The following is a 24708-nucleotide window of genomic DNA, read 5'->3' on the forward strand; positions in this document are numbered from 1 at the left end:
ATTGTGTAAGATTTGGCTCTAGGGAAAAGAGTAATAGAGATTTTAGGAACTTTTAAAGGATTCATGATAAAAGAATCAAGGTACGATAAATTGTGTAATACTTTAACCGCTTTTGTCTATATAGAGATCTTTATCTTTCGGACATTGGATTATCGGACGGTCTGATTTGCTATGCTAAAAATCTCATAAGATTAATAATTGTTTTTGTAGCTACACATGGATATATATTTTTTTTTGACAGCACACATGGATATATTTTACCATATTTCTTTTACTATAACCAATATCTACTGATACCCAATTAATTTCCCCTATATGTGAGATTTTTAAAAAGCGTGAACTTTCCCCAATCTTCATTTTTTTGAATTTTTCGCATTCGTATAAGTTGGAGAATTGATAGATTTATTCTTTTTATTATAAAAGAGATTGTTGCCCGCTTGGACTCGGAAGGAAACCAGAGGAGATTTATAGTTTCTCGCGCCATCAACATCAATCATCAAAACCCTAGTTTCTCGGCGCCATGGTTCCCGAAAATGATATAGTAGAAGGTCTGCTATATATATATCTGGAGGCTGCAGTAACTTATACGAATTGGCATATGCTACTTAAATTTTCTATCTTTTGTTGTTTATTGAAGTGATGGTAGCCTTATGTAACTATATACCCACATGATACTATACCCACATGAGGAGTTATGTAACTATGTAACTATATACCCACATGATACATGTGACTCGTCTTGAGCATCATATTAGAGAGGAGTTAAATTAAACAGCTCCCCGCACCATGGTGGTGCTGAATCCTCTTAAGGTGGTTATCACCAATTTTTGGAAGCAGACAAAGTTATGGAGCTTGATGCTAAAAGATGGCCTGATGCTCCGAATGATGATCCCTCAGCATTCTACAAGGTGAAATAAGTTTCACAAAGTACGAATTTCTTACACATAGTGGAACATTTACCTCTTTTGCTGATCCTTTTTTTTGGTTGGGTTGTTGATCTAGGTTCCGCTCTCTAGAGTTATATACATGGAGCAATCTGACTTCCAAAATGAGGATTCGAAAAATTATTATGGACTTGCCCCTGGTAAATCAGTCTTGCTTCGGTACGAACCACACACTTATCCTTTATCATCATTACTTTTGGCATTGAATTTGATTCATCTGTGACTCATTGAACTTTCTGCTGTTTGCAGATACACTTTCCCAATCAAGTGCACCAACGTTGTCTTTGCTGATGACACTAAAACTGTTTGTGAGATTTATGTGGAGTATGATCCCGAGAAGAAGATAAAGCCAAAGGTCCATTCTTTAACCATCTCAATACATTCTGCAGTTGTGCGGCACTTGTTAATCGTTTCTTTTATTTGCAGGGTGTTCTACACTGGGTCCCTGAATATTCACCAGGAAAAGAGCCAACTAAGGTTGAAGTCTGTTCATTTGAGAACCTCTTTAACTCCGAGGTAATTGTTGTCTCGCTTTTGTTGTATTGTACTTCCTGAGTAACAAAGATTTTCCCTGAGCTAAGACAATTTCTTTTACCATAACAGAACCCAGCTGAACTCAATGATGATTGGCTCACTGACATTAACCCCCAACTCCAAAGTGGTAGTTTCTAATGCCTATGCTCGTTCAACCATTAAATAAACACTGACACCGTTGAATGTGATGAATTAGGTTATTACACGGTTGACAAAGACTCTATCCCGGGAAAGCTTGTGTTTAACCGGACGGTCACACTCAAAGATGGCTACAAGAAAGGTGGGAAATAGAAACACTCACACCAAACATATGAACATGTGCTGGTCAAAAACTCCTTAAAACCCCTAATAGAGTTAAATAATGGAGAATGGAATATTGGTAGAAAGGCACATTGTGGCAACAAATAGAATAAATTTTGGTTTGGTTCGATATAGGTGGTTCAGATATCTCGGTATTCTTTTAAGATTGAAACTAAACTCAATTGGTTTATAAACTTCTGATGCTAAAACTTGTGACCAACTCTTCCTTTTGGATTATTTACTTTGGTGTTTGGTTGCTTTTTCTTTTTCAGTAACGGAAAATTGCATTGAGTGCACTTGAATCTTTAACTTATAAAATAAATACTCCGACCATTACATCATCTTGAATTGTTTTATTTTATTTTATTTTATGATTGCTTTTTTCCTGCAAAAGATCATTGTGGTTAATGGTTATGTTAATAGTTCAAAAGAATTCGAACCCCGTAGAATTCGCAAGGAATTTATGGTACATTTATTTTCTTCCTTTCAACTTTATTCATGGCTACAGAACATATATTTCCCCATAATTTAAAAGTATAATCTTGAAATCCATATAAATGAAACTTCCCACAAATAGATAAATAAAATAAGCATTGATGGGAAACCACAGTTCACGAGAAGAGTGTTTGTCCCTACCACAAAGCAACAAGAAAGGATTATAAGAGAGGAGTCACGGGCACTGAAAGACAACATCAAATTCATAGAATAAAAAGCCACCTTAATTAGTTAGTTGTGCACGAAACTATTCACAACACAAAATTTAAATGTGCACCTCTCAGTGGACTCTCATCATTCATCACTCGTCACCAATTCGCCGTTGCAATATTTTATCTTCACTTCCACATTTCATAAATAGTTTTTGTTGGTGGCAGCATGCGACTTTGGTACGCAGCAGTGCAAGCAACTAAAAATAATGCTATCCACAGTGAATATTTTATCCCGCATTAAACTAATATGTTATCGTTTATTTCCATCATTTAAAAGCCATATCAAATGTATACTCGTGAACATAATCAAAGTATTTTGTGGTATAGCACTTGTCGTGTTAGTGCATTAGGTATTTAGTAAATTGCATTGTATATGTATTAATGTACTTATGTAAATATGTGTTGAACAAAAAATTTGTGCACATCTAATTAACGTCCTAAGTAAATATATGCATCCCACAAAATTATGTATTTCAGTTTTATACCATCAATGTATCCAACTACATCCACATCCACATCCACGTCCGTTTGCCAATTAAACAGAATTAACTCCATGTGGAGAAGTGGAGTCTAACTCCAACGTCCAAAAAGAGAGCTAGACGGTCGTGACCACTAACATAGGCGCTCTTCCGCAGGTAACCCATGTGTTTAACCAAAGAAAAGTGCTCAAATTAAATCGCATTTTAGGTTATATGAAAGTGTCAAAACGCATGAAAGTCCAAAAAAAGTTATATATATCCAAATATCTTTTTATTTTTATTTTACTATATTTTCGTTCTAACTTAGTTTTTGCTCATGTTCAACACCTCTCTCCTATTTGATGACTAAATAGAGCATAAAATTGAATTCACATATGGTATAAGTCGTGTCTCGTGATTAATTAGCTTTTGTTTCTCAGTGTAATAAACAAGAAATAAGCACCACATCAATGTGGGTTGGGTTTCTTTTCTTTTTTGTGGGTTGGTTCCTTGTCTTTATATTTGGCATTTAGCTAGGCTTCTCATTCTACGTGGATGTGAGTGGAACCGCCCCGTGACCTCTTCCCTTCTGTCTCTTTTCACCTAATTCCCTTACCAAAGTGCCAAACACTCGACCGCATCTAACAACATCCACACACATTTATATATATACACATACATATTGAGAATTCACATAGCCATATATTTTTTTGGTCGTACTTTGTATCTTTGGCAAAACACAAAAAACAAAAACAAAAAAACTCCTTATATTTTTGTATTTGATGCTAATTGTCGTATAGATGCCCAAACTCAATTCAACCCAAGCTCCCAATTTATTCCTTCTCCTTCTCGTTATCCTTCTTTGTTCAACGCAAACACAATGCCACACCAAAGGTCTCCGATTACGACCAAGAAACCAGAAGAATATGAACACGACGAGTGATCGGACACAAAACCCGGAAGATGAGTTCATGAAATGGGTGAGATTCGTTGGAAGCCTTAAACACTCAGTGTTCAAGGCAGCCAAGAACAAACTCTTCCCTTCTTATACATTAACTGTCCACAAGAAATCCAATAAAGGTGACTTCACTAAAATCCAAGACGCCATTGATTCTCTCCCTCTCATCAACTTTGTTCGTGTCGTCATCAAAGTTCATGCCGGAGTTTACAAGTAAGCACAAGTACTCTTTCTTCCATTACATTATTTTTACATAATTAACAGCTCTGATCTATATCATGTAATTAGTGGTGTAATTACATTATAATGATCAAAACATATTTTAATATTAACATATTTAAAAAAAATAAAAATAAAAATAAAAAATACTATCCTCCTTCGTTTTCAACATTTCGTCATTATTTTCCAACCACACATTTTTTTGGTAATGAGGTATATATAGAGGACATGATATTTATTAGGTTGATCTTGCAGATATATAATTAAACAAAAAAAATAGTGTTTTGTACAGTTTGCAAACTGATGAATTCCGAATTGGTACCACATCTTTAGATATATTTTCATTTTTTATTTCAATGTGGGGATGCAAGTATGTATATTCCAACAGCCATGATCAACCGTAGATTCTAGAGTTTTGTCTATATATATTTTGCAGTTTTGCAATTTGTTTTCATTCTATTAAAGTAGTATGGGGATTCCATATTTCCATATCTTTTTTGTTCGTCCTTCCCTGCATTTGCATGAGCCAAAATTAATTATGAAATTGAAAGAGAGTCTAAAAACGTATTGCCAATAGAAAAAAGGTAGCAATCAATGATCTCTCCCTTGGAATCAACACTATATGATCACGTGAACTCAGAATTTTGTAAGCTGGATGTATTATGAATATAATCTTTAGAAATTTGACTTTTATAGTGACATTTTGGGCCTTTGCGAGTTATAAAGCGCATAAGTGGTCCACATACGCTTCACGCTTACTGTCCATTTAATTTTAGATTTTATGCGAACTATTTCGTACTATAGCTAAGACTAAGAACTATACAAATTTGAGAAAATTAATAATACTAATGAAAAAATGTGGGAAAATGTGTCTAGGGAGAAGGTGAGCATACCCCCACTGAAGGCATTTATAACAATAGAAGGAGAAGGAGCAGAGAAGACAACAGTGGAATGGGGAGACACAGCACAAACCCCTGACTCAAAAGGCAACCCCATGGGCACTTACAACTCGGCCTCGTTCGCGGTCAACTCTCCTTTCTTTGTCGCTAAGAATATCACATTCAGGGTATATAACTTATTAACATATACACTAGTTGTCTTAAAATTTAATTGGACGTATAAGTTTTATATCCATCTTAGCGATCTTATATGTATGTAGAACACGACCCCAGTCCCCTTGCCCGGTGCAGTTGGTAAACAGGCGGTAGCATTGAGGGTGTCGGCAGACAATGCCGCGTTTTTTGGGTGTAGAATGCTTGGTGCTCAAGACACTCTCTATGACCATTTGGGAAGACATTATTACAAAGATTGTTACATTGAGGGATCAGTGGACTTCATCTTTGGAAATGCCCTTTCTCTTTATGAAGTAAGCATTCTCACTTAGAATACTATTTAAAGTTAGAACTTTTAGTTTGGTCCTTGCTCTAACAAAAGTGGTGTTTAGGGGTGCCACGTGCATGCGATAGCGGATAAGCTAGGAGCAGTGACGGCACAGGGGAGGAGCAGTGTTCTAGAGGACACCGGATTCTCGTTCGTAAAGTGTAAGGTGACAGGGACAGGGGTTTTGTATCTTGGGAGGGCATGGGGTCCCTTCTCAAGAGTCGTTTTTGCTTACACTTACATGGACAACATCATCCTCCCTAGAGGCTGGTACAATTGGGGAGACCCTTCCCGTGAGATGTAAGTTTACTTTACTCCTCTTTGGTCTCATTTTAATTATCACGTATAACCAAAGTTAGTCGGTATAGCTATGACTCAAAAAGCTTGAGAGAACATGCCATACTTGATACTTGATTACAAATTGAACAACACATATCAGTCCAACTTTACAAAACATTATCTCGTTGCTTCATCTATTTCAGCGTCATAGGTCCCACCGGCCACTACATATTTCAGACCGACTTCATTTTTGTCTTTTTACCCCGAAAAAGTTGCTTTTGAGATAATAGTAAATTAGTAATACTTTGTTTGTGTGCGCATGCATTTGTATAGATATATTGGAACTTAAGGCCATCAACGTACGTAGGCGTGCATAGTGTCTTTTAGTAGCTCCAAAACGCATACATAGAAGAAATGTGAATAATAACTTAATAGGAAAAATGAAAAAAATGTGCAGGACGGTGTTCTATGGGCAGTACAAGTGCACGGGAGCAGGAGCAAACTATGGAGGGAGGGTGGCTTGGGCAAGAGAGCTCACCGACGAAGAAGCTAAGCCTTTTCTTTCTCTTACCTTTATCGACGGCTCTGAATGGATCAAACTCTAACCATATACACCTTTTTTTATTTTCTTTCCACCTAATTAATAATGTACATTTTCCCTTTAATAAAATAAAAATAATTTTTTAAACATTTCATATGCATGCACACCTCATTCCATGACTCGACGCCCATATTGAACAACCGAACATTGCCGACCAAGTCCCATCTTGCGATACACCACTTAGATATGTTTTTGCCAAAGCATGTAAGAATTCCGGTGTAGTCCAATGTATTTTGAAACAGATTGGTGTATTTATTTTAATTATTTTCATATGAGTTTCAAAACGATACAAGTCTTGTTCAGACAAACTAACCTGGATTTTACCTTTTATGTAATAATAAGTTAGGGTTGGGGGTTGTGTTTTAAAATGACATAATTTATCAGTGGTCATTTTTGTATTTTCCACTCCCCTGAAGGCTGAAAAGTGTGCATTTTATTGGTAAAAGCTGACAAATTAATGTTCAATTATATGTTTAATTAGTAAGACTGATGATATCAAGAAGAGAAGGATAATACAAAAACTTGGAAAGTGGGTATATTATAATTTTAACACTTCCAACATTAGCACTAAAAAACTTTATATGTTTGTCACAAATGGGACCCAAAATCAGTATGATGTGGTAACAATTTATGTATCCTAATCAATATTCTAAGTGAAGGTGACATACTGACATTAAAGTAAAAAGATTCCTCCGAAGATCAATAATTGGGAACATCAAATCCTTATCAGAAAAACAACAGCAAACAACCAACTCCATTGATGATTATCTAAGAAGAAGCCCCATTGATGTCGAAATCAAAATCTCTAGCCTTCGTAATCGCTGCTTTATCTTACTCCTTCTTCTCCCTCTTCTCTTCTCCACCAAAGTCTCACTACCACGAGCTCTTCATCTCCACTTCCTTCTCCGACAACGCTTCCGTCGCTCTAAACCTCCACACCCTCACGCGCCGCCCTCATGTAGCCGGTACAGTGGCCAACGCTGAAGCAGCGGAATATGTTCGCTCTGTTTTCACCTCCTCTGCTCTCAAATCACACGTCGTTGCTTACCAAGTGTCTCTAACTTACCCAGTTCATCGCTCTTTGGTACTAACGCCGACAGACTCTGCAAAGCCAATCACTTTCTTGCTGGAACAAGAAAAACTCGGAGACAATCCTTATGCTAATGAAGTGATGCCTACTTTTCATGGATACGCTAAGTCAGGTAACGTTTCAGGTCCAGTGGTTTATGCAAACTATGGACGAGTGGAAGATTTCGTGAGACTCAAGAAAGATATGGGCGTGAATGTCTCTGGAGCCGTTGTAATCGCGAGGTACGGTCAGATATACAGAGGAGACATTGTGAAGAACGCTTACGAGGCAGGAGCTGTAGGGGTTGTGATATATACTGATAAGAGAGATTACGGCGGAGATGAGTGGTTTCCGGCGAGTAAATGGATGCCACCGAGTGGGGTTCAAGTTGGTACTGTTTATAATGGGTTAGGTGATCCAACGACTCCTGGATGGGCAAGTGTTGATGGGTGTGAGAGATTATCGGACGAGGCGGTTGAATTGAGCGGTGATGTTCCGCTTATACCGTCGTTGCCTGTCTCAGCTGCTGATGCTGAAGTGATTCTGAAGACAGTTGTTGGAGATGTTTCTGATGGAGATGTTTATCCAGTGGGGCCTGGACCTGGGGTCTTGAACCTCAGCTACATTGTGAGTGAGTGAGTTTCTGTTTGAGATGTGTGTTACTTACTTGGATTTGAGTTTTGTTGGGTCTTGGTTTCAGGGGGAAACTGTTATTGCCAAGATTGAGAATGTTATTGGAGTGATTGAAGGAGAAGAAGAGCCTGATAGGTACATTTTCAATAGTGAGTGGCAATAGACTTCTGATTGTAGTAACTAACTAGGGATTGTATATGAATGGATTGGTTAGATATGTGATTCTTGGGAACCATAGAGACGCTTGGACTTTTGGAGCTGTTGATCCGAACAGTGGCACTGCGGTACTTATGGAGGCGAGTAAAAGTTATCTGCAACATGTATTTGGTGAAAGTTTCCAATGTTTTTATTGCAATGAGAGATTTTTGAAACTGTTGTAGATTGCACAAAGACTAGATAAGCTGCAGAAAAGAGGATGGAAGCCTCGAAGGACGATTATTCTGTGTAATTGGGATGCTGAGGAGTATGGCCTGGTCTCTAGTCTCTACCTCACTGTTTATATGTGTGCTTTTGTGATGTTGAAAGAAGCAGAAATTTGGGGTTTGATGTTTTTTTTTTATGTAGATTGGGTCAACAGAATGGGTAGAAGAAAATAGAGAGATGTTAAGTTCGAGAGCAGTGGCCTACTTGAATGTAGATTGTGCGGTATCTGGCCCTGGATTTCATGCCTCTGCGACTCCACAACTAGATGAATTGATCAAAGTAGCTGCTCAAGAGGTACTTTCAAAGGCAGTTTTATAGCAATCTTTTGAGCAAGGAGGACACATAATCAAGCTTTTTGGTTAACTGTGTGCAGGTCCGGGATCCAGATAACGCAACGCAAACAATCTATGAATCGTGGATAGGATCAAGCGACTCTGTTGTAGTAAGTGAAGAGACTAGCTTAGATAATGAATTTTGTCTTATGGTTAAACTGATTTGTTTACTTGGTATGTGAAGATCAGGAGATTAGGGGGCGGAGGTTCGGATTATGCATCATTTGTACAACATGTTGGTGTTCCAGGAGTTGACATGTCCTTTGGACGAGGTAAATATCTGATTCAGCCACTTACATGAACCAAATATCATTGTCTGTTGTATAAACGCCGAGTCAATAAGCATTTTTACTAATAGGCTATCCAGTATATCACTCTATGTATGATGACTTCACTTGGATGGAAAAGTTTGGTGATCCGATGTTTCAGCGACATGTCGCAATGGCTAGTGTTCTTGGTTTGGTCGCTCTTCGGTTAGCAGATGAGGAAATTATACCATTCAACTATACTTCCTATGCATTAGAACTCAAGGTAACTAATTGATATCCTATAAAACATATGGCCAAAGCAATTAATGAGCTAAGAGGTTGCTGTAATGGTATTTGTCAACCTGCATAAAACAGAAAAGCGCGGAAGATTTGGAGAATGAGAAGTTAGGACATAACATAGATGTTTCTACGTTGATCAAGTCGATAGAAGATCTATCTACGGCTGCAAAACATATATCCCTAGAGAAAGAGGTAATGACACTAGTTTACATTTGACAAAGTGACAAGTATAGTGACTATATTGAAAGTAGTCTTGAATGTACTGTGCAGGCAATTAAAGGAGCTCTTAAAGTGAGAGAGCTTAATGACAGATTAATGATGGCAGAACGAGCTTTAACAGACCGAGATGGACTCTCTGAAAGACCATGGTACAAGCATTTGATATACGGACCATCGAAGTACGATGACTACGGATCGAAATCATTCCCTGGAGTTGATGATGCAATTGACAATGCAAAGAAGCTAAACACAAAAGCATCTTGGGAAAATGTTCAACACCAGATTTGGAGAGTCTCTAGAGCTATTAGACATGCTTCACTTGTTTTAAAAGGTGAACTGATATGAGATCAAGAATGCTCTTGTTGCTTCAGCACAATGATGTGAACATAATGAAGGCAGATAAGATTCTGTCACAAGTTTATTCAGTTTTGGTGTTTACATTTTGTAGTTCCTCTATTTCTTTTGCTTAAAATTTGTTTCTTTTGATTAAAGTTAAACCCTGAAACGCTTTGAAAACCTCCGGTGAGATCAATACACTCCGGCGTCGCTTCGATGCATATCAGCATATGAAGACCCATATAAAACCCCATTACTAAAGCCCATATAAAAGCCCAAAATACAACCGGAAGCTAGATTCAGGAGTTCTATACTTGTAAAAGCTAGAGTCAACGCCGTTCAGTCTCAGACCAGACGAAACAACGATGCTTAACTCTATCACTTTAACCCGGAAACCACCACTCCCGTTCAACTCTGTTGGGTTTTCAGGTAATCACTCTTCGTCTTTTGGTCGAAGAACTATAACGGAAGGTAGTTCGAGCAAGGCTCTTTCGTTTGGGTACAAAAATGTTGGTTCACTGAAGTGTGGTCGGAGCAATTGGCCGGGGCGTTCTGGGACTGCGTTTGGGCATCTAGTCCGGGTCTCTGCGGTCCCAGGTGGGAATTCAGGTGGCTCTGGCGGGTTAGGTGGTTCAGGCGGTGGTGGTGGTGGTTCCGGCGGCGGTGGTGGTGATGGAAGCGACGGAAAAGGAAAGAAGTGGTCACTTCTCTCATGGTAATTTTTCTTACTTGCTCCTGTCACTACTCCTGTTCTTGTGTAAAGATGTTTCTTTGAAAAGCAATTCATTGAAGCAGATGTTGGAAATTTTTCTTGGATGTGTTAATAATTTACTCACGGAACACTTTTTTTCTAGTATGATTCTTTGCTTTTGACTTGAGCATAAACACACTTTGTGTGCCTTTTTCTATGGTGCTTCAGGTACCAGGCTCTTCTCTCAAACTCTCCTGTTTTGACCAAAGCTGTGACCGCAGCACTTTTGAACCTCGTTGGAGATTTGATCTGTCAGGTAACTCTCTCATTTTTGTGCTATCTTTGAAGTTTGGATTCTTCACTATTCAGGATATATCGAGATAAAACAGTATTCATGAGCTGCTGCATTATGTATTTCTGAACAGACAGACTTTAACTTGAATTGTGCTATCTCTTTTTTAAAGTTAGAATGGAAGCTAATAGACCCAAAATACAGGATAATGTAGTAAAGCCCCATTTTCTTTATAATGCTTGATCGTATTCTGCTAGATATGTGAGCGACATTGCTTATTCGTATCACTTTTGGTTGCAGCTTACTATCAACAAGACCTCATCGCTGGACAAGAAGAGGACACTCACCTTTACCTTCTTGGGCTTAGGGCTAGTCGGTCCAACATTGCATTTCTGGTATTTCCGTGGACCTTTCACTCGTATGACACCGCAAAAGCTAACTATATTACGTCTCTGCTAGTGGTTCTTCAGTTGAAGAGACTTATGCATCCATTGGTATATTACTTATGCTTATTCTCTGTTCTCTGAAATCTCTCAACTCCATCCATTAGGTATTTGTATTTGAGCAAAGTGGTGACAGCTTCTGGATTATCAGGCGCAGTTATACGACTTCTACTGGATCAGGTAGCAAAGTTTCCTGTTCCCAGTCTAACAATTATGTTCCCATCTTGCTTCCTCTGTGTTAGCACTTAACACCAAAATTTGTATTTGCAGTTTGTTTTTGCTCCTATTTTTGTTGGAGTTTTCTTATCAGCAGTTGTGACACTTGAAGGAAAACCATCAAATGTCATACCGAAGCTACAACAGGTTGGATTAAAACCTAACTAAACTTAATATTTCCGGTGCAGGAATCTAAATTTGATACTTTGTATCTTTTGCGGTGTTCTAATTGAATCCATGAATTGCTGGTTGTATAGGAGTGGACTGGTGCAATGATAGCAAATTGGCAGCTATGGATACCATTTCAGTTTCTTAACTTCAGATTTGTTCCACAGAACTACCAGGTTTGATACTAAACTCTGTGACTACATGAAACGGGAGTCTGAAAAAAAATACAATTGGGTTAAGATAGATATGCTTCATACATAACGAATAACGACCCACACGCTGTTAATCCTCTGCTTAGTATAATCTTTGAGAATTTATTACGCATTTTCATGTTTTTGAGCCCTTGTTAAAAACATCTTTGACATGATGAGCTTGAGATGAATTACGCTTGAATGACATTAGCTTCTAGCTAGTATGCTTAGCAAGATTTTCTTTGGCTTTGAGGATGAATCGATGTCTTATATATGAATTATTGCAGGTACTTGCTTCAAACGTAGTGGCTTTGGCTTGGAATGTGATTTTATCATTCAAAGCTCACAAAGAAGTTGTTGCAAAGTAGACATGTTTCTTACCTGGAGCCTAGAGGTGGTTGCTGGATTGTTATCGGCAGAGTTTTGGGGAAACGGTCTTGTCTGCTGATGCAAATGTTTGGTGTTTCGAAACAATTATTTGGGAACCCTGCACTTGACATTTTCTTAGAGTTGAAACAAGCTTTTCTTCAAGCACTTCAAATATTTCCCCATCATCAATGTTTCATATATTTATTGTTTCCTCATTCAGAGAATTTTTTTAGTTCGTATGAAAATTTTGAAATCTCTGGCTATGTGTCTTAAACTTCCACCAAAGAAGAAAATTTAAAATTCACCGGACCAATCACCGACCGAAACAAAAAATTAAAGTTCAAACAGCTACAATAATATGCTTTTAAGGCAGGTTATGTATATGATTAAAAAGCAAATGAACACAATTCCAATTGTGTTTTCGTTCTTCTCATCTTATTTTTTTGCTGCTGTATTTGTTCCTCACATACCAATCTTCTTTTGAAATTTCGTAATCTGGTTTAGGAAGATCCATGTCATCTGCCAAAAGAAAACCCGATCAACAACTATCTTAGAGGCAATCACGAAGTGGTAATTACAATAACATAAACAAAAAAGGGAGATAAGAGCTATTATACCATGACGTGAGGGGCAATCCTGACACAGTAAACTGGGAAACCCGAGTAAAATTTCAGAGGTCCTCCTTCTTTTAAGGTTTTCATCGCACAATCGAGCGAACCTGTGTATGGATACTTTCCTTGAGCATCCGGTTGCATTTTCTGAATCTGAGTTTTGACAAAGTCAAATGGCAGACTGCAAGCCGCAGCGCAGAACCCAGAAACAGCACTTGCTCCTGTTAAAGTAAACAAAAACCAAACTCAGAGATCTATTTTAACTACAATTTATCATACAGAGATTACATGACCATATGAAAATACTGATAAAGGTTTCTTGTTAAGTCTAGTGCAGAACTAGTGTAACAAGCCTAGGAAGTTGAGAAAAGTGTAGTTTTGCCAACTGAGCGACCTTACAATTAGTAGCTCTTAAAAGGGAGTAAGGACAACGCAATGGGATCCATTCTGGATTGGTCTTAGATCTGGGTTTGGGCAACGGTTGAGAGTTTAGAGAGTCCTCTCATTAATAAAGTATTTTCCTTGGTGTAGTTCTTGGATAGATTGTATTAAGTGAAATACACATTTAATTTATGACAATCTAACACTCGTGTAATCAGGAGATTATATGCTACAAATGTAAATTTCCAAGACGATTGATTCTTAGGATCCTTGACTCTAACTGCTATCTACCTGCTCACAGAAAAAATATATTCTTACTGTATGAGAAACTTGGAAGAGCAGCTTACCTACGACCGTAGACATCTCCCCGAAACCAAGATTATCTCTCATGTATTCAGCACTTTGATCATAAGATGCAAGCATTCCCATGTTCAAAGCCATAGCTCTGACCACAGTGGGCCCACACCCTTTCCAAAGTGCTAAAACTCCCTCATCAGCGCTAATACGGGTAAGCGCATGGAAAGCATTGGTATAATTCCTGCGCTGAGCTAGCGGCAAAGTATTATCGGCCTGCATTCTGATAAGTGCTAGATCGGCTGGACTACCGACGCAAGCACCAATAGCACCAGCTGTCAGACCACATAGTGCCTTCTGATACAGCGGTAGAGGCTTTCCATCATTAGACTCAATTGCCTTTGCAGTCAGCAACCTAATAAGATTGACAGAAGAGAGGATGATTTATCCATAACCATAAGGCAATAAAAATCTATTCATCTGGATGGGCTCAAGACGAAAGACGAATGACTAACTTACTTGAATGATCCAAGACGGGCTGTCGTGTAAGTTGCTTGCCTCAGCAACCCAGCAGATAATCCCTATTAAAAAAAATTAACATCAAATAAGCTCAGGAGACATCTTCAATGGGGTATAACTAATGTTGTTGTTGGAAAGACTGTTAGATAAGGAAATTAATTCTTTGAATAGCTGAGACTCAGATCCGGAAATGCAGAAATCATATACATTACAAATCAACAAAAGTCATGAACATATCAATAGAAAACATACTACACAAAACGTACATCTTCAAGATAAGTAATGCATCCAGAAATGCAATTTATACCTTGTAGAAGGCACCAACGCCCTCATTCTTAAGCATGTTGGTGGTTATACTGGCTGCAGATCCCTGACCAAGTTGAATCCTCACCTTCACCAACCAGAAACAAAACAAAGTATTAGTTAATTACATTCACATCATTTAAAAATCCTATGAACACAGGCGAAGAATCACACATTGTGATGAACCTAAGAACGTTATTCTAATCAAAATCCAGATCTGAACTAGAACATTTCATCTAAACATGTATCAATAGCAACAATTCACACTCAAACGAGTCTGACTATGTTCCGAGCAATGAAATTTGATTATAATAAGCCAAAACAAAAACTCAGATCTGAGAGATAAAATCTACAGACTCGGATCTGATGAACAACATTTACGGATTTCGTAGGTATCAATACCAGCAAATCAAGCAAGAATTGTTAATACTAACGAGCTTAGACATAGAGATGGGTGATACAGAAACGTGTATCCGTAAACATTTGACAGACCTTAATCATGTCGATCGGCTGGATAACGCAAGTAGCGAGCATACCAGAGGCACCGCCATTGACGAAGGGCTTCACGGTAGTCCAGACACTGATTGGAGCTTTCTTCTCTTCCGCCATCTCTCTCTTTTCTTTTGTTTTCGTACGGACTCAAACGCAACCAGAAGAAGAGATTCCTTCCGCGGAGAAAAAGAGAGAGAGAAAGAGATTCACTTGGTGGAGAGGAGACGATGAAGTGTGAAGCTTATGGGCCTTTTATATTAACACCACCCAACTGAAACTAAATTGCACCAAACCCTTGCCTTTTTAATTTTTATTTTTTTCCATTTGCATATGAGATCTGATCTAAGCCAGACATATTTTCTAAATTTATTAATTTGGACTTTACTTTTCACCATTCGGATTTTACGCAATCCAAATATTTAGAGTTATTTATTACGCATTCATATGAATTTTAGATTTGACATTCGTCCATTTCTAATTTTCTAGTATGAAGTTGAAAATCGTTAGTATTCTGAATTTTTTGGGTCCAATAAATTCTAATTTTTTAAAAAAATTGATCTTCTGTATTTGTATTTTGTATTTGTTCAATAATTTTTGGCATTTTTCACGCCGTATTTTAGATAGTGGACCAGTGGAGCAGTATTTCTGATGCAATTTGATAATTCTGATGCCCTTTTGTGAAGATCAACGTGGTTTGTTAACATTAGTTGAATCTCATAAATGTATTATTAGCTGATACGACAACAAAGCATATACAGAACGTTGATAAACGTTAGCGCACCGATAGACGAGATTATACTTCAAGGAAAAATGGACAGTTGTAAGAAGATTATCAAAGTTTGGTACAACAAAAGCTTGATAATGAACTCGGGAACTCGCAATGGTCGCTCTACCAATGAAAATGTATCCAACCGAGATAAAACACGAAGACCGAACGAATATTTTACAGGATTTAAACAATCAACAGAATCAAAAGTGAAAACAGATAAACGAAAAAACTTTTTTTGGTTGCAGTTTTTTTGAGAAAAGGTGTCAATAGTCTTCACCTTCATCTTCTTCATCGTCTCCACCTTCAGCACCAACTTCTTCGTAATCTTTCTCCAGTGCGGCCAAGTCTTCACGTGCCTCAGAGAATTCACCTTCCTCCATTCCTTCACCAACGTACCAGTGGACAAATGCCCTCTTCGCATACATGAGATCAAACTTGTGGTCGATCCGTGAGAACACCTCTGCAACTGCTGTGTTGTTACTGATCATACATACAGCTCTCTGAACCTTAGCGAGGTCACCACCTGGAACAACTGTTGGAGGTTGGTAGTTGATTCCACATTTGAACCCAGTTGGGCACCTGCAAAACAAAACCCATGCCAAAGGAGTTATTATATAATAACAACATGAAGGTAGAAACAGTAGCAGCTTTATCCATTTCTAGATCATACCAGTCAACAAACTGAACAGTCCTCTTTGTCTTGATGGTGCCAACAGCAGCATTAACATCTTTGGGAACAACATCTCCTCGGTACATCAAACAACAGGCCATGTACTTTCCGTGTCTCGGGTCACACTTTGCCATCATGCTAGCTGGCTCAAAAACGGCATTGGTGATCTCAGGGACTGATAGCTGCTCGTGGTAAGCCTTGGCGGCTGAGATGACTGGTGCATAAGATGACAGCATGAAATGGATACGGGGATATGGGACAAGATTGGTCTGGAACTCAGTGATATCCACGTTGATGGCACCATCAAACCTCAAAGATGTTGTCAAGGATGAAATGATCTGTGATATCAACCTGTTCAAGTTTGTGTAGGTTGGCCTCTCGATATCTAGGGATCTGCGGCAAATGTCATAGATGGCTTCGTTATCCAAGAGGACAGCTACATCCGTATGTTCAAGAAGGGAATGCGTTGAGAGAACACTGTTGTAAGGTTCTACAACAGCAGTAGAAACCTGACATCACAGAGGAATATGCATTAAAACCAAGTTTCATCCAAATTAGACCACTATAGAAACATGTCATGTAAGAGTTTCTACTTCAGTGTCTAGCAAAAGAAAGAGTACCTGAGGAGAAGGGTATATGGTAAAACCAAGCTTAGACTTCTTTCCATAATCTACAGACAAACGCTCTAGCAACAGAGAACCCAATCCAGAACCAGTTCCACCACCAACAGCATTGAACACCAAAAACCCTTGTAAGCCAGTACAGTTGTCGGCAAGTTTCCTCACACGGTCAAGACATAGATCCACAATTTCCTTCCCAACTGCAATTACAAGAAGCATTCTAAGGACCATTTCAAAAACCCTAACAAGTTAGAACAAGCAGAAAGTGGATTCTCACCAGTGTAATGTCCTCTAGCGAAGTTGTTAGCAGCATCTTCTTTCCCAGAAATGAGCTGCTCTGGATGGAAAAGTTGACGGTAAGTACCAGTACGAACTTCGTCGATAACGGTAGGCTCGAGATCAACGAAGACAGCCCTAGGGACATGCTTCCCAGCACCAGTCTCGCTAAAGAAAGTATTGAACGCATCGTGTGCAACACCAACTGTAGTATCACTGCAACAACGCAAAAGACTCGTATCTCAAAAATCTTCCGATCCACAGAAACAGAGTACAAAGAGTGAATTAGGGTTTATACCTCGGCATCATTCCGTCCGGCTGGATTCCATGTTCGAGACAGTAAAGCTCCCAACACGAATTTCCGACCTGGATCCCAGCTTGTCCGATGTGAATGCTTATGATTTCTCGCATCTTCTCTCAGTAGAAACCCTAATTTCGAGCGATTCGCTTCTTCGACGGACGGAGAATTGAGGAAATGAGAGCGGTGAGCGAGATCTTCTTTTTTTCCTAATTTCCATGATTTTTGTGGGAAATTGATTATTTATTGAATGAGATTTGATAATTGGTTGGGGTCCGCCAAGTTGTGACAGCCTGCCTTTGGGACTGGGCATAGACAAAATACGTGAGATTCGATCTGGATCTAGATCTGGAAGGTGTCGATTTTTATCCGGTTTAAATAACTTACCGGAATTTAGGTATTTCGTTAGTATGAGTGAGGTAAATAATAGCTTAACCGACCTAAATCGATATTATAGGTTAAATTAGGGTTTAGTGGTTTAAATAACTATTGGTTATAGTAGGATGTTTTTGTAAGCGCCAAACAGAAAAGAAACGTCATGTAAGGTTGTCTTTGTTATAAGATTTTGATTCTCTTAGTGCATTTATTTATTAATTAACTTACATAAATATTGACTACGTAAAACGTGTTTTCAAGATTTGAAATCACAAGTTCTGAGATAACCCCGTATAATCCTTTTAATGACATAAGTAGGAGAATAAAAATTTGCAAAACTATAAATTTGTAGAATGAAAAATTGCATAATAAAACAAACAAATATATGTGTCTAAAATTAAATATACATATAATATGTATTTACATAATGAATTTTTATTTTTATTTTCTATGAAGAAAACAAAAATTCTGTATTTTTGCGTTTTAATAAATATTATGTTAATTTTCTTAATTGGTAACATTCTTATATACTCGTATTAAAAAAATGTCATTTTGCAATTACGCGTATTACTAATCGGAGCCAAATATTTTTATATTTTTCAATGAGTGGATAAAGGTACGACCAAAATGATGGTTTGATAACCAAAATGATTGTAATGATACGAAAGATAAACTCATATAAATTGATCATTCTAAGATTGTATTGGATGAATTGAGATAGTCAGCTAGATTAATTCTCTAATTGCTAAGTTAAGTTAGATGAATTGAGACAATCAGCTATATTAATTCTATATAGCATATTTTTCCTAAGCGGTTTCAGATTAAAGATGTCAAAGTGGGTTAAGCAATTGTTTAGATATAATGGATCAAGATTTCAAGATAAACGATTATCAAATCCATTGAATTCATGCATGCGGTTAGGAAGATAGCTTAAGTAGCAATTCAATCCTATAAATATAATGTTTTAAGGGAATTTTCATCCATTCAAACTAACAAAAAGACAAAAAAATGCATGATCCTAAAGCAATTGATAGTTAACCTTAAGACTAAAAAATTCCCAAAGAGAGTATACAGTAAAGTAGACAACGGTCGAGTGAAACCGTGAATCCGAAGAGAGTACATAACGGTCACAAAGTTTGCGAGTTTACAAAAATGCTAGTTGATATGATTGGAAATGGGTTGGGTTAAGGAATTGTTTGATTAAATATGTCATCAAGACAATTATTTCATATTTCCACATGACTTGGTTTGTTTATGAACACAAATAATGAATAGAGAGATATATAACTATTACATAAATAGTTATTTAAATTTTTTGCATGTAATTTATTAAAACTTCAGTTATGTATTGTGGTGGTTCTCATTCACACAATATCATGAAAATGAATAGATTTCAGACTAGGGACAAATCTTTTTACTTTACATTCAATATCCTAAGAACATTCCCAAATCGTTTTAAGAAAGGGAACAAAACAATTGCAGAGGATTTGAGGAAGATGAAGTAGAATGTGGATGTGAGAACCCTTACATCTCCAAGAAACACTAAACAATACTAATAATCTACTCATTCATAGGTTTACATTATTTTCTTTTCTGCACATAAGTTTACATGATTACATCCATTTGATCTCACTCCCGTTAGGTGCCGACTGCCGACCCAATAACTTCACATAATCTTATACATATATTATTGAGAGGTTCATATTATTTTTACTAGTATATATAATCGAATGACCCTGTATATTTTCATTTGTGCACCCACTTTTTTTTTGTTTCCACCTAATCAATTTTTTGATTAAAAACCATTAAATACCAAAGAGTTGTCCATTATGTTTTTTTTTGGTGTTTTAAATGTCCATCCATAATTATTAATTCATAAAGCATATCACTAAATAAAATTGATGATATAAAAACAACTATAGTATGATCATGACCAATAGTTTTATGTGACTTTTGTCATTATGTAGATCAACACAACTGAATCTGTTAAAACGTGTTCAAAAAAAAAAAAATTGTAGAATCTGTTTGAACAAACAATAATGAAAAAAACATTGAACCGGATCGATAAACCAATCCACGATTCGATCCTATATCCTAAATTGACGTAAACCAATCCGGTCCATAACAATAAGTAACATGTATCCGCCGAAGATATTTATGCCAGCCAAAATTGAGAAACTGTAGAATGAACTGGATCGTGTGGGCAATATTGTAAAATGAACTCATTTTCGAACAAAAGCGAAGCCGTGGGACCCAAGGCAGGCTGTCACAAAATGGCGGACCCCAACAAATTATCAAATCCAATTCAATAAATTAATCATTTTCCCTTCACAAAATATAAACCTAATTTGCCAACGAAGTTGAACCAAAAAAAGAAGATCTCACTCTCACCGCCTTCATTTCCTCGATCTCCGTCTTCCTCCTTCTCCGTCTGTCGCAGAGCATCGCTCGAATTAGGGTTTCTGCTGAGAGAAGATGAGGGAAATTATTAGCATTCATATCGGACAAGCCGGGATCCAAGTCGGAAATTCCTGCTGGGAGCTTTACTGTCTCGAACATGGAATCCAGCCCGACGGAATGATGCCGAGGTATAAACCCTAATTCTCTCTTTTATACTCTGTTTCTGTGGATCTGAAGGTTTTTGAGAGACGAATGTTTTGCTCTGTTGCAGTGATACTACAGTTGGTGTTGCACACGATGCGTTCAATACTTTCTTTAGCGAGACTGGAGCTGGGAAGCATGTTCCTAGGGCTGTCTTCGTTGATCTCGAGCCTACCGTTATCGACGAAGTTCGTACTGGTACTTACCGTCAACTTTTCCATCCAGAGCAGCTCATTTCTGGGAAAGAAGATGCTGCTAACAACTTCGCTAGAGGACATTACACTGGTGAGAATCCACTTTCTGCTTGTTCTAACTTGTTAGGGTTTTTGAAATGGTCCTTAGAATGCTTCTTGTAATTGCAGTTGGAAAGGAAATTGTGGATCTATGTCTTGACCGTGTGAGGAAGCTTGCCGACAACTGTACTGGCTTACAAGGGTTTTTGGTGTTCAATGCTGTTGGTGGTGGAACTGGTTCTGGATTGGGTTCTCTGTTGCTAGAGCGTTTGTCTGTAGATTACGGAAAGAAGTCTAAGCTTGGTTTTACCATATACCCTTCTCCTCAGGTACTCTTTCTTTTGCTAGACACTGAAGTAGAACCTCTTACATGACATGTTTCTATAGTGGTCTAATTTGGATGAAACTTGGTTTTAATGCATATTCCTCTGTGATGTCAGGTTTCTACTGCTGTTGTAGAGCCTTACAACAGTGTGCTTTCAACGCATTCCCTTCTTGAACATACCGATGTAGCTGTCCTCTTGGATAACGAAGCCATCTATGACATTTGCCGCAGATCCCTAGATATCGAGAGGCCAACCTACACAAACTTGAACAGGTTGATATCACAGATCATTTCATCCTTGACAACATCTTTGAGGTTTGATGGTGCCATCAACGTGGATATCACTGAGTTCCAGACCAATCTTGTCCCATATCCCCGTATCCATTTCATGCTGTCATCTTATGCACCAGTCATCTCAGCCGCCAAGGCTTACCACGAGCAGCTATCAGTCCCTGAGATCACCAATGCCGTGTTTGAGCCAGCGAGCATGATGGCAAAGTGTGACCCAAGGCACGGAAAGTACATGGCATGTTGTTTGATGTACCGAGGAGATGTTGTTCCCAAAGATGTTAATGCTGCCGTTGGCACCATCAAGACAAAGAGGACTGTTCAGTTTGTTGACTGGTATGATCTAGAAATGGATATAGCTGCTAATTTTTCTACCTTTATGTTGTTATTATATAGTAACTCCTTTGGCATGGGTTTTGTTTTGCAGGTGCCCAACTGGGTTCAAATGTGGAATCAACTACCAACCTCCAACAGTTGTTCCAGGTGGTGACCTCGCTAAGGTTCAGAGAGCTGTATGCATGATCAGTAACAACACAGCAGTTGCAGAGGTGTTCTCACGGATCGACCACAAGTTTGATCTCATGTATGCGAAGAGGGCATTCGTGCACTGGTACGTTGGTGAAGGAATGGAGGAAGGTGAATTCTCTGAGGCACGTGAAGACTTGGCCGCACTGGAGAAAGACTACGAAGAAGTTGGTGCTGAAGGTGGAGACGATGAAGAAGATGAAGGTGAAGACTATTGACACCTTTTCTCAAGCAATGTGCTACCAAAAAGTTTTTTCGTTTATCTGTTTTCATTAATGATTCTTGTTGATTACATGTTTGTTTTAATCCTGTACAATATTCGATCCTCCTTCGTGTTTCATCTCGGTTAGATACATTTTCATTGGTAGAGCGACCATTGGGGAAGATCCCGAGTTCATTATCAAGCTTTTGTTGTACGAAACCTTCATTATCTTCTTACATTGTCCATTTTCTTTAGGTACAATCTTGTCTATTGGAACATTGTAGAGATGTGTTCTACTTTACAATCATGGATCATTGATCCAAACATTACATGAATTGATCAGGAAAAGTAAATTGGAAATCACGTAGGGCAGAAGAGTTGGGAGAGTGAAGGGAGATCCCAAATGGGATCGGTAGGATCGAAAATTGCATATTCTGCATTCATGTTGTCATAGTAACTGTTAGCTCCATTCATTGCATATAGGGACGCAGATATCTGTCTTTCAATTTCTGCAAGACCCAAATGTTGATCGGTTGAGTAGTGATCGTTGAGATGTCCATGTGTTTCTCCCCCTGCCTGAGCCAATGGAATCTGATGGTTGAATCCAGAGACAAGGGGCCACGAATAAGGAAGCTGGAGACCCTCGGTTTCTGGTTGCCCAATGACCGATGAATCTGGTCGGTACACATTATTGAGCGGTATGGCCGTGGTAGTGGTGGTGGTGGTGGTTGTGGTGAGACTAGTAGCAGTCGAGATGTAGTTGATGTTGCAATCCGTTAAAGAAGAAACTGGTTTGTGTTGTTGTTGTTGCTGCTGCTTCATGCTCTGCTTCTGGTGAAGAAGATTTCTGATCTTCAAAGATAGTTGTGAGTTGTTAGGAAAATGGTTTGCGAAATTGGTGCGAGTATTGGAGCCACGTAAGAGACATGCAGCTTCATCGTAGGCTCGAGCGGCTTCTTCTGCGGTTTCAAAGGTTCCGAGCCACATCCGTATCTTTTGTGTAGTGTCTTTGATCTCTGCCACCCATTTTCCTGAAGGCCTTTGCCTAACTCCCACAAACTTAGTCTTGTTGCCTTTGCTCTTCTCCTTAGTTTTCTGCTTTGGAGTTGTTTGATGTTCCATATTTTTTTTGTATGAATCTGTACATAGACATAGTTATAGGCATATATATAGGGATACATAAATTTTTCCATTTTGTGCTCGTATGTTTGGGTCAAATCTTAGTGGTTGTCTCGTCTTTCTGAAAACTTGTTCTTGTTATTTTAGTGATGATACGGATTACGGATATGAATTTTATAATTATGGGCTTTTGGGTACTCTTGAGAATCATTCAGAGGTTTTATGTGGGTTCCATGTATTAATTGAGTGCGCACCATTTTCTGATTTTCTTAGTATTAAAAAGATTTGTACAGAAGACAAATATGATGTGTTTATTTCTCAGCTTGGAACTGCGAATATTTTACCCAACAAACTATATTTTTTAAGACTTACGTATGCTTAATGTTTAGAGGGAGGCCTCAATAATGAGAAGAAGAGATTTTTTAAATGCTAAGCCGACCAATTTATACTTTAAAAACAATGATCTTGACAAGATCTTACAAGGTTAGTGGGAAACCTCTAAGTTAGAGCTTACAAGAAAAATATCAATCTATATATGTCTTAAGAATATTAACAACAACTTTAGCAAAGAAAAAGAGAATATTAACAACAATAAGTAGACAATACTGACCTGAAATAATGGTGTCGCAAAGGTTTTCCTTGACCCTAGTTTTTCTATTGGCAATCTTAATCACAGTTGCTAATGGAAACGACAACAGAAAGCTATTGACATCTTACAAATATTCTCCTCCTCCGCCACCGGTCTATTCACCTCCAATTTCTCCTCCTCCTCCTCCTCCTCCTCCTCCTCCTCAATCGCATGCTGCTGCCTACAAGAGATATTCACCGCCGCCACCACCCTCTAAATATGGAAGAGTGTATCCACCACCTCCCCCCGGAAAATCATTGTGGTCGTTCCTTAACCTCTAAGAAGCATGCAAGTGGCTCAGGAGAAGACATTTATTTTCTGCCATATATTACTCACTGATGGATTGTTATGTAGCGATGACTAAAGCTTCTTCTGTTTTTTTTTAACCTTCTTCTTTTTATTGTATTGATTACTTTTGCAGTTTGTATATTCAAAATTTCTGACTAAACATCAAATGGGCCATCTTTCGTTTATTGATTGGAGACTTCTTTTACAGGTTTTATAAAAGATGATCATTACATATATATACACCCACTTTTGACTTGCATCAAAACAGTTTTTCTATAAACAAAACTAGATCGAATGTAACCATCATCTAGATTACATGGATAGATCTAACTCTTAAGTACGTAAGATTTATACAATGTTTAAGGTTACATGGCATTTATCCTTTAACAAATACAAGTAGTGGTTAATTTAGAACAAAGTCATTACATCCATCAAATATCGAAGAGAGAACACCATTTTCGAAGCAGATGCCACAGAGTCTTTAACCGGGAAAGGGTGGTTCATCCGTTGATACGATACCTAGCCAAAAGTGGAAATATGGGCGTCTACATTGTGAAAATTCTTTGTGTTCGAGAGAATTT

At 38.1% G+C, this 24708-nt stretch overlaps 9 protein-coding genes and 2 long non-coding RNA genes across 11 annotated transcripts; 7 read left to right on the forward strand and 4 right to left on the reverse strand.

Moving 5' to 3' along the window:
• Positions 1-845: 845 nt before the first annotated feature.
• On the forward strand, positions 846-1882 carry AT5G19720 (Ribosomal protein L25/Gln-tRNA synthetase, anti-codon-binding domain-containing protein; the record flags this gene model as incomplete). Its single annotated transcript, NM_121977.2, has 6 exons — positions 846-908; positions 1003-1103; positions 1194-1299; positions 1371-1460; positions 1548-1605; positions 1675-1882. The coding sequence occupies 6 exons, from the start codon at positions 846-848 to the stop codon at positions 1767-1769; spliced, it is 513 nt and encodes a 170-aa protein (NP_197473.1). The 3' UTR covers positions 1770-1882.
• A 407-nt stretch (positions 1883-2289) lies between these two features.
• AT5G03095 lies at positions 2290-2601 on the reverse strand. The gene is made up of 2 exons (NR_142656.1): positions 2496-2601; positions 2290-2408 (listed from the first exon to the last, which is right to left on the reverse strand). It is a non-coding gene; the product is annotated as an other RNA (long non-coding RNA).
• Positions 2397-2669, forward strand: AT5G03105. The gene has a single exon (NR_142657.1). It is a non-coding gene; the product is annotated as an other RNA (long non-coding RNA).
• A 787-nt stretch (positions 2670-3456) lies between these two features.
• AT5G19730 (Pectin lyase-like superfamily protein) lies at positions 3457-6807 on the forward strand. Its single transcript, NM_121978.4, has 5 exons — positions 3457-4114; positions 4997-5186; positions 5280-5486; positions 5565-5800; positions 6237-6807. Exons 1-5 carry the CDS (start codon positions 3744-3746, stop codon positions 6382-6384), a joined length of 1152 nt encoding a protein of 383 aa, NP_197474.1. The 5' UTR covers positions 3457-3743; the 3' UTR covers positions 6385-6807.
• Positions 6808-7055: 248 nt separating this feature from the next.
• Positions 7056-10113, forward strand: AT5G19740 (Peptidase M28 family protein). Its single transcript, NM_121979.4, has 10 exons — positions 7056-8076; positions 8150-8217; positions 8297-8378; positions 8463-8555; positions 8647-8799; positions 8879-8947; positions 9022-9109; positions 9196-9368; positions 9461-9577; positions 9656-10113. Exons 1-10 carry the CDS (start codon positions 7168-7170, stop codon positions 9947-9949), a joined length of 2046 nt encoding a protein of 681 aa, NP_197475.2. The 5' UTR covers positions 7056-7167; the 3' UTR covers positions 9950-10113.
• An 84-nt stretch (positions 10114-10197) lies between these two features.
• On the forward strand, positions 10198-12566 carry AT5G19750 (Peroxisomal membrane 22 kDa (Mpv17/PMP22) family protein). Its single transcript, NM_121980.4, has 7 exons — positions 10198-10655; positions 10860-10947; positions 11224-11318; positions 11474-11546; positions 11637-11729; positions 11840-11926; positions 12229-12566. Exons 1-7 carry the CDS (start codon positions 10306-10308, stop codon positions 12307-12309), a joined length of 867 nt encoding a protein of 288 aa, NP_197476.1. The 5' UTR covers positions 10198-10305; the 3' UTR covers positions 12310-12566.
• On the reverse strand, positions 12488-15236 carry AT5G19760 (Mitochondrial substrate carrier family protein). The gene is made up of 6 exons (NM_121981.5): positions 14911-15236; positions 14423-14506; positions 14116-14177; positions 13650-14011; positions 12928-13142; positions 12488-12829 (listed from the first exon to the last, which is right to left on the reverse strand). The coding sequence occupies exons 1-6, from the start codon at positions 15025-15027 to the stop codon at positions 12773-12775; spliced, it is 897 nt and encodes a 298-aa protein (NP_197477.1). The 5' UTR covers positions 15028-15236; the 3' UTR covers positions 12488-12772.
• Positions 15237-15601: 365 nt separating this feature from the next.
• TUA3 (tubulin alpha-3) lies at positions 15602-17926 on the reverse strand. Its single transcript, NM_121982.4, has 5 exons — positions 17544-17926; positions 17247-17461; positions 16970-17169; positions 16350-16858; positions 15602-16258 (listed from the first exon to the last, which is right to left on the reverse strand). The coding sequence occupies exons 1-5, from the start codon at positions 17654-17656 to the stop codon at positions 15943-15945; spliced, it is 1353 nt and encodes a 450-aa protein (NP_197478.1). The 5' UTR covers positions 17657-17926; the 3' UTR covers positions 15602-15942.
• Positions 17927-20211: 2285 nt separating this feature from the next.
• TUA5 (tubulin alpha-5) lies at positions 20212-22353 on the forward strand. Its single transcript, NM_121983.4, has 5 exons — positions 20212-20506; positions 20590-20804; positions 20882-21081; positions 21193-21701; positions 21793-22353. The coding sequence occupies exons 1-5, from the start codon at positions 20394-20396 to the stop codon at positions 22106-22108; spliced, it is 1353 nt and encodes a 450-aa protein (NP_197479.1). The 5' UTR covers positions 20212-20393; the 3' UTR covers positions 22109-22353.
• Positions 22290-23222, reverse strand: RAP2.11 (uncharacterized protein). The gene has a single exon (NM_121984.2). The coding sequence runs from the start codon at positions 23212-23214 to the stop codon at positions 22453-22455; it is 762 nt and encodes a 253-aa protein (NP_197480.1). The 5' UTR covers positions 23215-23222; the 3' UTR covers positions 22290-22452.
• A 479-nt stretch (positions 23223-23701) lies between these two features.
• AT5G19800 (hydroxyproline-rich glycoprotein family protein) lies at positions 23702-24358 on the forward strand. The gene has a single exon (NM_001343624.1). It carries the CDS (start codon positions 23830-23832, stop codon positions 24118-24120), a length of 291 nt encoding a protein of 96 aa, NP_001318603.1. The 5' UTR covers positions 23702-23829; the 3' UTR covers positions 24121-24358.
• The last annotated feature ends 350 nt before the right edge of the window (positions 24359-24708 follow it).

The sequence above is a fragment of the Arabidopsis thaliana genome, chromosome 5 (genome assembly GCF_000001735.4).
Source record: "Arabidopsis thaliana chromosome 5, partial sequence".
Taxonomy (NCBI): domain Eukaryota; kingdom Viridiplantae; phylum Streptophyta; class Magnoliopsida; order Brassicales; family Brassicaceae; genus Arabidopsis; species Arabidopsis thaliana.